The sequence below is a fragment of the Corythoichthys intestinalis genome, chromosome 2 (assembly GCF_030265065.1).
Source record: "Corythoichthys intestinalis isolate RoL2023-P3 chromosome 2, ASM3026506v1, whole genome shotgun sequence".
Lineage (NCBI taxonomy): Eukaryota > Metazoa > Chordata > Actinopteri > Syngnathiformes > Syngnathidae > Corythoichthys > Corythoichthys intestinalis.
The window spans coordinates 62,530,198-62,544,028 of NC_080396.1; the positions used below are offsets into that span (position 1 = coordinate 62,530,198).

The window sequence follows — 13,831 nt, forward strand, 5'->3', positions numbered from 1 at the left end:
ATAAGACAATCATAATTTGTGCATGAAAGGATTAACATGAACACAAATCATGAACGTTCTCCTTGCTCTCACCTCCAGGTGCGTCTGGACGATCGTCTTCTGCAGACAGAACGAGGCCTCTTGATTCGTCGCGTACTCAGAAAAGACACGGGTGTTTACCAATGTCACGCCATGGAACATGGCTTCACCCAAACCCTGCTTGGCATCACTTTAGACGTCATCCAGCCCAGCTCCTCCAACCTGCCGTCTGCAAGCCCTTCCCAAATGGAGCCCCGAAGCGGGGGAGGACCTCTAGTAGCCAACCCGAAGCTTTGGTATCGGGACTTTATGCAGCTGGTTGACCATCCAAACTTGAGCACCGTGGACCAAATTTGCGAACAAGTCTGGGCCCGCAGGAATCCCGCCGGTGATCTAACGGAGAAGAAGATTCCCCCTCAGGGGAGGGACTCGACACCCCCTGGCCCCTCTGCCCGGCCCGCTAATAAAAAGTGGAAGCATCTTCAGGAAATGAGGAAGGGGAGAAACCGCCGGACCCACGAAGCAAAGCAGAACCCTCGGGCGCCACGGAGCGCGGGGGAGTTACAGCAATGAGAAAAAGAAGAGGGACTGGAAGAACTGATTCAAGTCAAATGTTAGAAAGGGACATAAAGGACTTTCAGAGGTGTTTATACAAACAGACACACACTTACTGTACATACTGATGCAGTCAGAGAAACGCAGCACCTCCTCTATTGTGTATATTTATCTGTGGATTTCCTTGCATGTGTTTTGTCCCACATTTATCCTGCACGATCCCATCACAATGTGCCATTATTGTGTTGAGTGTACGAGCAGGTACGTAAACTACAACCATTCGATAGCTACTGTATAAATCAATGTACACTTGTTTCTCAGTACCTTAAGTACCACAGCGACTGAGCCACATTTTTGGCCTATTACCTTGTGACAAGCGTCACATTATTGACAGTATCTAGATGATAATGTGAACTCTATGCCGTCAATGGATCGGAGAAAAGCGGAAAACCTTTCTTCACCCCTGAAGACTTAACAAGTGGTGTAAAGAACGGTGGACATGACAGCTTTGGAGAGGCAACTGGAATATGCTGTACTTTTACGACTGGAAAGGCACACATGCATGCAGAGAGTTGGACTACTTTGTGTGATGATTTTTTAAATTTGTTTTTTACAAGACTCAGCATCTCTTTTTGTTTCAACTCACTGCATTATGCCATTATTTCAATGGAGTAGAACATCAACATGGGACAGTCTTTGGGTTTGCGGAGAACTTCTTTTTGGCACACGTCGCAGTCAGAATGAAATACTTCTATCACGTGTCAATTTTGTTTAATGATGTGATACTAGATGAAACCACTCCAAAGTGAGGAATTGGGGGAGGGAGAAACTACCGTCTTTTTAACAATGTTAGCAAAAAAAAAAAAAAAAAGAGTGTTTATGCAAGACAGAATTTGCGAAGGAATACAAGGGCCATGTCATGTTCATAGGTGTGAATGGTAGCGTGAATGTTTGTTTGTATGTGATTGGCTGTGACCAATCCAGACCTGCCTCTTGCCAAAAGTCATCTGGGATAAACTCCAGCTCACCAGAGACCCAAATGAGGACAAGTGCTAAAGGAATTGGATAGCTGAACTAATTATGTGGGGGGTGGGGTTATATTTTTGAAATAGAATACTCACAATTATATATATTTTTTGTAAACGTGTAGGAATAATATGAAGGGGAAAAAAAGATTAACACGTTATCATTGTTATATGAGAAACAATGTTATAGGAGTACAGTTGTAATAACCACATTCAGTTCGGGGTCAGAGACAACTGGAGCCCATGTCAGCTGATTTCTGATACAAGGCAGACTGCACCCAGACGTGGTCGTTGGTCAACAAGACAAACGTTCACATGCACATTCACGCCTTTAAGAACCCACATTACCTAAACTGAAATCAGGAGACGAACAAGCTACATTTTCACTCAAATTTGCTTTATTATGAGAAGAAAAAACATCCAGTCATGATATTATTAGAGGACACAACACAAAACCAAAAGAACCAACGTCACTTTTAATGAGTGTAGTTAATATTTCTTAAAATATGTACAGTTATTGATAGAGATGCAAAGAAGTATTTTAAGTGTCCATCCTGTGGTGATAATGGTCTGCCTAAAATGAAACAAAAAGATACATGATGATATCCTTAAGAGTTCTCATCTTAACATTCCTATGTTTGTAATATTAAGGCTTCATTTTGGTAATGTTTTCCCCGCTCGGTGTGGCCCTTCTACTCCTTCTTAAGCTTGATTTGATATGCCACCTCTACATAAGTATTGGGACACACACTCATTAGAATTGCAGGAAGTGAAAAATGAAATAAACAACAACATGGAGTTCGTGTTTGCATATCCAACATCAGTTTGTAACATCTACGACCCAGAATCAACAAGATGGGGTTGTTCTTTCACGTGAAACTACGCAATCCATGCATGACTTTTTTGTACACTGGGGCAAAATCGAGGGTCTTCTCCAAATGCTTCCCTCTAAGTCAGAAGTGTACAATTTTCAAAGATGGGAACAATTGGAATGAATATACTGGGGAATTAGTGGTGTGTCTCCATAGGTTATGTCTAAATATTATATAACTTATTTCATGGTTAGGACATTGTTGAACCTCACTCTAATTTGTTTTTGTTTTTCTGAAATGGAAAATGCTACCCATTACGACAGCTCATAGTTGTGGGCTATAGTACATTATCTACATTAACGTTATCATTATTATATTTATGAGTGTGACTATGATTTTATTTTTATTGCAAGCGGTACTTCATGGCCTCGCTCTTTTTCAGATGGTGTTGCATATGTTGTTTGTGATGAATAAAAAGATGCAAATCATATTTCATATCAGTGTTCCTGAATTTGTCATAGACGTGCCTTGATGAACTGTATTGGTAACATACCATTTCTTTAAAACTTATTCGGTCATTGACATGTTGTCCTAGACTGCCCTCTAGTGGGTTTATGTGTCCCAGCATGGGCTCCAGCAGGTACCACAAACGGTTAGTGAGGGTGAAATCGCTTAACATATTATCAGAGGTGAGTAGAGTAGCCAAAAAAATTACTGAATTAAAAGTAGCGTTACTTCAAAATAATATTACTCAGTTTAAAGTAAAGGTAGACGTTCTACAAAATGTACTCAAGTACAAGTAAAAAAGTACTTGGTGAAAAGAAAACTTATGAGTAATTGCTTAACATGTTTGATTTTTTTTTTTTTTAAACAATGGTTTTTTTTTATATAACAGCACAAAGTTATCTGTAAGAACTGTTATTATTATTATATTGTACTACAACATATTAAATAACTATATTAAGCCAAAGAAATACAACAACAACAACAACAACCAAAAACATTGACTTTGGGCGTGAGAATTTTTTTTTACAGAATTTAAGCATTATTCGTCCAAAGAGCATGAGTGCCCTCTCGTGGAGAAAACATATTTCCTACGATGAAACAAAAAAATAATATCTCCGGTTTTCCGTGGTCAATTGGTGCTAAATAAAAACTGGATGAGAGATTAAAATCTTCACTTTCGAGTCATGTTGACGGCGGTGCTCTGAGTCAAATACTTAATTTTTTTACATTGCTTTAAAAACACCATGTGAACAAGCCGGCGTCATCATAGAACAAGCTTGAGTCTGACTGGTATGATTGAGTCATGTGATTGTTGTCGTGACGTCTCATTAGTGAAACTGGTTTAGCCACTGAAGGCGTCTCTGGCAAAAAAAAAAAAAAAAGTAAAATCTAATATATAAAATAAAGAGGAAACTAGTGTAGCGGTGTAAGAGTAGTGTTTATTCTTCGCAAATTTATCCAAGTAGAAGTAAAAAGTATGGCTTATTAAAACTACTCTTTGAAGTACATTTTCCTCAAAAAATTACTCAGGTAAATGTAAAGGGGTAAATGTAATGCGTTACTACCCACCTCTGATCATTATTATTTCTTATTATAATTATTTTAGTGCGTGCGACATTCATAGTTTGAATGTTCTCGCACTCTGTTCGCACTCCAACATCCCCAAAACTTGCATGTTAGAATATTGAATACTCATAATTTATGTGATAAAGTATCACATAAATTATGACATACAATCCTTTATACGCACATAATAATGTGAGTAGGAATTATGGATTTTTTTTTTTTTTTTTTGTATTTGGGCTGTGATTGACTGTTGACCATTTCAATATTTACCTCGCTTCTCGCCGAAGCAACCCCTAATTTGGACAAACGGTAGAATGGATGGGAGAATGCATGGAACTTGAAAGACTTGCGACAATGCACCTGTTTCCCACTTGGGGGAGCTACCATCAACAATATCACCTCTGACAAAACCCCAGTCATATCCTTTTTAACATGTATTTATTTAATTTAAGGCACAAATACAAATATACTGATATACTCATCATGGTACTGAATAATAATAATAATAATAATAATAATAATAATAAAAACAACAACAATGCAGGCTTACGTCTCTGGACAACTAAGTCTTCAAAACTGTAACATGCATCTTTGTGAAAAGTGGCTGGAGAAACCTAGAGAAAACCAATGCCACACGTTTAGTAAGGATGTGAAACTAGAAATGAACTGTAGATTTGACCAGACTTAAACCATATTTGGCAGCATGTGCACAAATTAGTTAGCTTAGAACAACTTTAGTTTTCCTTTAATAACAGGATGATGAGTTGCCAATTACCACAAATCATGCGCCGCAAAGATCAAACATCTGCCTCAGGACTGCTTCACACTGTATTTGTTGAAAAGGAACTCTGTCATGCCAGAAAATAACAAGTCCCCACAAGATGGTTTGCAATTCCCGATGACAGGTTGTTTGCAATAACACGTGTACTGTTTTTTTGTACATCTGTCTTTTTATTTTTATTAAGAGCTTCATAGAGGTGACTCATGCTGTGGTTTCAACACATTTGTTGAACACCTGACAACTGTGGAAGACAATATGCTGAATGAGTGATAATGACAGAAAATAAATAGATGACAGCGAATCGTGTTAATTACTAGTCTGGAGAAGAAGCAGGATCTTTATATTGCCCTGATGGACTTATGAATAACAATTTTCAATCACTCATTTGGGAAAATACATGCCTCCCAAGTCGCACAAAAATAGGCCGTGTGCCGGTTGAAATTATTTGTGTACACGCAGAGCAGCTTCCATCTAGTTGGGTGTCCTGGCAGGCTGTCTAATGAATAATGCTCTGTATTGGTGAGACTGGAATGTATGCCTGAGACAAGTATAATTGGGGTGTCATAAAAGCTGTCATATTCAAAGAACTTTGTCCTCATTTTTATTTCCCACAGGGTGAATGGAGCTGAACACATGAAATTAATGAATCAAGTGTCCCTAGCTTCCAAGTCCCATGAGGTTTCAATCTGTCTTATCTTTTACTTTCCATTAAACAATCTGTTTCACAAGCGCCACTATTTCCTCTTCTTTTATTTGGCCTGTTTTTCCTATTTGTCAAATTGCATTTATTTCCGTTCGGATCCGGACACTTAAATTATTGATAAAATTTCCAGGCGCAGCCAAGGCATAGGAAACGTTTGTTCAGTTTCAGAATGATCAAATTACCTGGATGTGATTGTATTCGAGTTCTGTCATTGGCAAAATGCAACATAATATATTTGACTGGCTTATAATAGCACTTTTCCTACATTTTTTATAATACAGCTTCATTCCAAAATGGTATAAATGGACCACCCTAATTAAAAAAAATCTACACACAACACCACAATTTTGCAAAGTTATTCAAATAAGAAAATAAGACATCAGATACACACAAGTATTCACAAATTCAGTTGATGGGAGATCATTTAGCAAGGTGCACACCATTCTACAAACGCGTCCAACTACATCTAACTTGATGTCGCTTGAGTGGTGCTGTTGAGAAGAATCGGTGAAGGTGCCAATGACAGGTAGGCCAATCTTGTAGCATCAAATTCAAAAAGGCATAACGCTGTAATTACTGCCTAAGCTATGCGTTACTTGACAGACTCATTGCATTAATATAAGTGTAATAGTAAGAATCTGGAAAATAACAATAATCGTGGACAAAGATGTCATCTGACATCACTGTGAAATCATTAACTCAAAAGATACATTAGATTGTGTTACCTTTGAAAATGTTGTAAAAATAATACTTTAACACAAACAAACACTTTTAGATATTGAAATAATTTTGTGTTGTGGACATGTGTTGAGAAACCTTAAATCAATGCATCTCGTGTGTTTTTTTTTTTTTTTTATCAGATAAATAAATAATATTATGAATACAACAAGATGTATTGTATAAGCTTATTTGACCTTAGCACAACAATTTAAAGAATTTTCATTGAAGCAAATTGGAGAAAGAAATATAAATCAAATGTGTGTTACATTACTGTTAAAAGAAGTTATTAATAGTAGATAAACAGTTAAATATATACTCCAAATAATATGATTTATGATATTATGATCTTCCAAGGAACTATGCATAATTCAAGATTCCTTGGAACTTATTTCACAGTTTTTTTTTTTCCAATCAATGTCTCTTTTTTGTGTCGTAGATCCTAGCTCATTAAGCCTTTAACCGTGATCCATTTGACCAAAGAAAACTATCTACTCATAAATAGGAGCGTTGCACTGAAGTAAAGGGTCTCTTAAGCATCTCCCTTTTTGTCAGTCCTCCCCCATCTACAGATTAATCATCATTAGTCAAAGTGGAGTCTGTAAATCTGTGACCCACTCCTTACGGCTTGGCTAGGCATTCCTGGATCTAAGACAACATAAACCTCTGTACCACCTAATTGATCTCCTCCCACAGCTTTGAGTACTTCGAGATTGAAACCAAAGCACAGTGGAACACAGCCTTAAATGGGCAGTCTGGTCAGGAAGGCCTTATCAGAATTGGCCCAGTCCAGTTTGTGGGTATAATATACTGTACTGTAGAGCAACGGCCTTGGAACAACCATTAGTCTTTTCATTAATCAAGAGTTGGACAAAAGCCTTAGCTGTCCCTGAACTGAAATTCTTCATGATATCAACATTGGAAGATTTCAAGTTTCCAACCTTGAGGGAACAGTCAGTCTGATATTAGACCCAAGTTCTGGCATGAGCCTAATGTGCCCCAAAGAAGGTATATAAAGGCAAACATGAATAATTTGAAGTGGAAGAACTTATCTTTAAGAGGAAATTATCATAGAATTATCAAATTATCATCATCCCTGCTTTGACTAAATGCCACTAAGTGACCTATGTTTTGGATTATAGTGGAAATGGCCACCTTCCTATATAGATTCACTCATCTACAGTATCTACAGTATCTAGCTATTTATAGTATCTAGTGCCCTATTACTTTTTGTGTCATTTGTAGACATCAGCTCAAAAAAGTCCAAAACAACCCAGGTTAAGAGAAGTAATGTATGATGACTCTAGAAAATTATTTGCGGCTTATGCTTCAACAATATGATGGTTATTTATCTTAAAATTATGCAAGTTATGGGCAACACCGGTGGTGATTGCTCTAAGACTGCAAGGGAAGTTCAGCTTCCCCCAAATGCAAAAAAATAAGTGTTCAAATGCATATATACTGTTGTGTGTACATGTGCTCAACCTTTGTTCTTCTCATCACTGGTTAGAATGCGGCTTGCTTTTCATTCATTCGCGCAGTGTCACAGTCCTTTAAATAGTGTGGACGCTGGTGTGTCTACAGAGTTGAGAGTGGCCCGGACACTGGCTTCCCTGCATGATGATTGGATGATCTCTCTGAGGCTCAATCCCTTTTTGATGGATGAAATGAGCGAATCAGTAATATTGTCGTATTAACTTCCAGGGGAGGCATCTTTCAATTTTCATTTCATTGTTCTGAGTTGAACCAGAGACTTTCAAAATCATCCTCGTGAAACTAGGTTGAAAAATTGAGTTTCTATTTATGTTTATTTTTATTGTAGCTGCTTGGGTTTGGAGAACTGACTTCTGACACTCTAGTTTCTTTCCCTACTGAGCAACAGGTGCTGCTGAGCCCCTCCACCATCAAATAGCACTCACAGGCAGACACACTTTGAGCTTCCCCTCATTAAAAGACCAGCATCTGCCACTGGGCCACACACAGCGCTTAAAGACACCACAGCATTTGCCATTCAGTTGAACATATCTTTGTTTTAATGACAGAAGAGCCAAAGTTTATCTGTAAATGCATTTAAATTGTGTCATTGGCACTGTTAATCTTGACTTGGAAAAAAAAAAAAAAACACAAACAAGCAGGAATACCGTTCATTTCCTCCAAATATTTATGTAAAGTTCATTGAACTAATAACCCGAATAGTAACAGCACACAAAATCCATGATTAAGTCGTTCAGATGGTATATTAATATATGGCATACCTTGTAGAGCAATATTTAAATAACTAATATGCCTTCAAATAGGACAGGCTTACAAAACAATACGGTACAAGTTCACTATAGGTGCTTTAATTATACAACACCGTTCCTGTTACTGTCACAAAACATTACGTGAGAACGGGCTAAAAGTGCAGTAAAATGTATGCTTTTCTTTTCTTGTATTTGAAAAAGAAACATTCTAAATTGGCTGATGAACACATTTAAAATAATAATAATAATAATTATACCAATACCACAACACCTGAAGCTGTTAGTCACTTTTGAACAAACACAACTATACAAAACTGATGTGAAATGTGGGTTAGTTTGTCCAAAAGTCATGGATGCTTTGTGTCAAATCTCAGCTGGCTCAAGCTTTTATAACACCTAATAATTAATGTTGGCTTCAGGAACTACAAAGAGTTTTAACGTCATATTTGGTTTTTTCAAACATATGTTTGTGCAATTTACAGGGTTATGAAAAAGTATCTGAATCTTTTTTAATTTCTCACATATCTGCATTCAATGACCATCAAATGTGATCTGATATTTATCAAAATCACATTGATGTAAAAACTGTGTCTGCTTTAACTAAAACCACCCAAACATATATAGGTTTTCATATTTTAATGAGAATAGCATGCAAACAATGACAGAAGGGGGAAAATAAGTAAGGAACCCTCTGCCTAAGGAGACTTAAATTGTTTGGTTAAAAAAGATTTCAATTGCTCTTTAAGTCAAGTGTGTGCCCAATCACTGATGAGTGGTTTAAAGCTGTCCTGCCCACTATAAAACACACACATGGTAAGAATTGTATTGATAAGAAGCATTGTCTAATGTGTATCATGGCCCAGTCAAAAGAGCTGTCTGAAGACCTGCGATCAAGGATTGCTGATTTGTATAAAGCTGGGAAAGGATACAAAACCATCTCTAAAAGTCTGGATGTTCATCAATCGGCAGGCAGAGAAGTTATTTACAAATGGAGAAAGTGTGGCACTGTTGCTTCTCTCCCATGGAGTGGCCGTCCACCAAAGATTAAGCCGAAAGTTCAGCACAGAATACTCAGAGGGGTAAAAAAGAACCCTAGAGTGTCTGCTAAAGACTTAAATCACTGGCACAGTCCAATATATCTGTGCACACATCAACTATATGTAAAACTATGGCCAAGAATTGTGTTCATGGGAGGATTCCACGGAGGAAGCCACTGCTGTTTAAAAAAAAAAAAGTTGCTCGTTTAATGTTTGCAAAAAGGCACATGTGCACTCCACAGACGTTTTGGCAAAACATTTTGTGGACTGATGAAACCAAAGTTGAAATTTTTGGGAGTAACACACAACATCATGTGTGGAGGAAAAATGGAACAGTTCACCAACATCCACACCGTGAAGCCTGGTGGAGGGTGAATCATGATTTAGGGCTGTTTTGTTGCCTCGGGGCTTGAACAACTTGCAATCATTAATGGAAGAACAAATTCAAAAGTTTAATGAATTCAAAAGTTTATCAGGATGTTTTGCAGGAAAACCTGAGGCCATCTGTCAGACGGTTAAAAAGAGGATGGATGCTGCAACAAGACAATGATCCAAAACACAGAAATAAATCAATTTCAGAATGGTTTCAGAAGAACAAAATAAATGTTCTGGAGTGGCCAAGTCAAAGTCCAGACTTGAACCCGCTTGAGATGCTGTGGCATGACCAAAAGACAGTGATTCATGCCAGAAATCTGACTGAACTACAGCACTTTTGTAGAGAAGAATATGGCAAGATTAGTCCTGATCGATGCGCCAGACTGATCTGCAGCTACAGGAAGTATCCACAAAATATAAAATGTGATGGTTCACTTATTTTCCCCCCTTCTGTCATTGTTTGTATGCTATCCTCATTAAAATATAAAAAACCTATAAATGTTTGGGTAGTTTTACTTAATGCAGACACTGTTTTTTCATCTGTGTGTTTTTAACAAAGATCAGATCACATTTGATGCTGATTTTATGCAGAAATGTGAGAAAAATTCCAAAAGGATCAGATACTTTTTCATACCACTGTATACCTTTGCTGTTTTTTGAAATGTATCTTTTTTTTTTCCAGGCGAAAAAGGCCTTAGTTGATGAAGAGCCACCTGCTGCAAACTAGCATACACATGGAAGCCTGCAAATGCATTTTTATGGATACTATTTTTTCTCCATCATACTGTATATACAGTTTTCATTGGTCAAGGTACAATATAAAAATTGGCACAGATTTAGGAGACATTTTCAGCTGAAATCATTTAAACTGTTGGATACATTTCAAAAGATCACATTTTGTCTTACACCATACCCCTGTCAAGCAGCTTTTTCCCCTGCTGGGGCAATATTTTCAGAGAAAACACCTTAATTGGAGTCTAATAGTCAGCCTCACCACCGCCTTGGACAAGGAAAATAAACACTGCCAGTGTCAAACGTGCTTTAGTGTGTTTGTACCGTGGTGAAAAGACTGTGGTCCTAAAATGACGAATTGTGTGAATGACAGATTTTTCAAATATGAAATGCTTACATTATTATTCACAATTTCCTCTTGAAGTCTTTTCTTTATGCAATAAAAGCTCTAGTATCTAAAACACAAGACATCTTCCAACAATTGTCCATAAATACACATTGACACAATTCTGTAACTATCACAATGAAATGGTGTATGGGTGCCACACTCGACATGCTTGTCATGTCTACTTGTCCATGAAAGAAGCAGTACATTTACAATGGAACATTCTTAGAACCATTTCAATACAGATGATGAATTAGGTGATTAAACCAGTTTCCTACATTGACTAAAAATAATTACTTTTGAGTATTCTATAAATGACTTTGCAAAAGCTGATGTAAGTAGTGGATATACAATTATGTAGTGGATAGTAAAGCTAAAAAGATGTTTCTATTATCACAATTTGTTGTCCATTGGTAATGAATGCTTGCCTTGCTAATAGGTTAAATGTCACACTTTACCAGTTTACCTTGCGCATTACTCTGAACCACATAACCGTGGCGACAAATAAAAATTGGCTAATATGAAATGGAACATTTTTAACATACAGTAGTACATGAAAAATGAAAAAGGATTTTGATATATAGTTCATCTTGTTGAATGAAAAGTTCCATGTTCAGCTGTGAAAACAAAGCTGTGCTCATAATCTGTTGAATCATCAACATGTCGTTCATGTTTTATTTTCTGTATTAGCTAGTTGAGCTAATTGTGTCAGTGTTCTGGGTTAGCCTAAAGTGGAGAGGGTGCTGATGTCACAAAGCAAGGGCGTGGTGCATAAATACACAGTGAAATAGTCCAATTTTATCCAAAACATAAATGTTGGCTTAAACAATCTGTGTATTCTTCTTCACTAAAGACTCATGATAATACACATTGTTGAAATGAGTCACTTAAAAGGTATATGTACAGGAAATATATACAAAGGGGTTTCTCCATAATTGACTTCTATTGTGTGCTAAGTTTGAAGTCCTAAACTGTTTTATCTCATCATGTCCAGGCTAGTTGATTTTGAAATCCTCTTCCGGGATGAAAACCAGAATCAAGTATCTACCTTCCTATCGTCTACCTCCTCTCAAATTAAGTTCAACCTATCTTGGCCTTAGGCTGCTGTTCTCATCTCACTATTCTTTATTTTTGCTTTTAGTTTTTTTCATCATGTTTTCTCTATCATTCCAACCATGCGCTAAGGTCCCGCGGTGTCCGGTTCCGCTCACCAGAACTCTTGCTGCGGGCCTTCCTAGCACTCTCCTGGGCCTGTCGATACTTCTCCACCATGCTTTTGTGCTTTCTTCTCAGCTTCTCATTGCACCACATCTTCTCACAGTATTCCTCCACATGGGGCAAGTTGGACGGACCAATCGTCTGCATGATATCCTTGAACCACATACGCGACTGGCCGATCGGACTCAACCTGTTGTATGAGCTGCAAGGCATCCAGTTCCTGTAGATCCCGGTTGATCTGTCTTTAGGTATGTCAGACAAGCCAGCGTTGTCACGTGACATCAACTCATCTAAGGTGTCACCCTGGAGGACTTCGAGGGTAAATCTGGCGAGGGTTTGGGTAAATCCGTACTCTCTGGAGCGGCAGATGTAGATGCCTGCATCCTGGTAAAGAAGGCGGCGGAATAGGAGGCCCTGCTCTGTAGACATGACCCGATCATCCATCTTCACCTGTGTGTGGCAGAGAGATTTATTTTGTGATGTGAGAAGGACATTGGGGTTTAACGATAAGTCTAACTGGACTGACAATTTGAGCAGCAATCTATTCAAATCAATTGATCATCAGGCTGCTGTTTTGTTAAAAAAAAATAGAATACATTTAGATGTCTAAAATGTTTCAGACATCAAAAGTCAGAATTTTTATAACTAAGTTGCCAATGTAGCCCCTGGTAGACAGAATTTGCTTCGATCACATTAAATCAAAGGCCCTTAAATCGAACTGAATGGTGGCTGACGTTGTAATGCCGGCAATATATTATCTTTGTCCAAATAATGGGTATCTTATAATCGAGAAACTGATCATTTACAGAACATCTCTAGAACAGCAGTCAAGAAAATAAAGGAGTGTTCCTTTGTTTCAACACTACAATACCATCTGATATACCATTATATTTTATATTAACTTCAGTTAGGGCTTATTTATTATGTTTGTTTCTGATTTGACTGGACTCTTTATTCGCTGGTCTCATTCAGTCACATAAAGATCTCCTGATGATACCAATAGATGTAAGAGTAAAGAATGTTGAACTCATCATCTTATTGTTATGCATAATCAACCAAAATAACCAGTGAAATTCCATTGCAGATAGCTCTCACAAACCCAACTCTTAGACCTGAAGAATTCCAGTTGGAATTAAAAAATCTTCCAGGATTTTCCGAACATGTATGCATTATTTGGTTCAATTATTACATATACATATTTCACTGGGGCATGTGCCCCAGTATTGATCTGCAGTACCCCAGTATAAATTTCACCGGTTAAAACTACATAAATAAAAAAAATATTTTGGAGTTTTAAGTCTACATAGCATAATCTACAGAATGTACCTATTTAATATTGTTATATTACTCTATTCACTCCATATACACAACCTGCACATGGTTCCTTAATATGTTATTTTTGGACACACCAAGTTGTGTGACTGTTTGGCCCTTTTTATAGACACCATGTAATAATTACTCCAATAACACGCAAATGCAACATCAGTATTACAGTATGTGTGCCAATCATACAGTGCAAATTACCGTATAGACCCTACTCACCTACGTCACAAAATGACGTGTCGCTGTATCTGGCCGCCATATTGTCCGTATTTTTTAGACCTATTTTCATTGTTTTCAATTAGTCGTGCAAGTTATAGAGCAATTCATGAAAGCCC

General features: G+C 37.5%; 2 protein-coding genes across 3 annotated transcripts in view; one reads left to right on the forward strand and one right to left on the reverse strand.

Moving 5' to 3' along the window:
- sema3b (sema domain, immunoglobulin domain (Ig), short basic domain, secreted, (semaphorin) 3B) overlaps positions 1 to 2,886 on the forward strand; it is a 155,364-nt gene extending 152,478 nt beyond the window's left edge. For both annotated transcript variants that reach the window (XM_057819369.1, XM_057819361.1), the window contains exon 18: positions 79 to 2,886. In XM_057819369.1, coding sequence (XP_057675352.1) covers positions 79 to 591 — 513 coding nt within the window. In that variant the 3' untranslated portion in view covers positions 592 to 2,886. The remainder of the gene's footprint in view (positions 1 to 78) is intronic.
- A 4,862-nt stretch (positions 2,887 to 7,748) lies between these two features.
- sema3bl (sema domain, immunoglobulin domain (Ig), short basic domain, secreted, (semaphorin) 3bl) overlaps positions 7,749 to 13,831 on the reverse strand; it is a 97,403-nt gene continuing 91,320 nt past the window's right edge. The window contains exon 16 of the mRNA XM_057826017.1: positions 7,749 to 12,623. Coding sequence (XP_057682000.1) covers positions 12,120 to 12,623 — 504 coding nt within the window. The 3' untranslated portion in view covers positions 7,749 to 12,119. The remainder of the gene's footprint in view (positions 12,624 to 13,831) is intronic.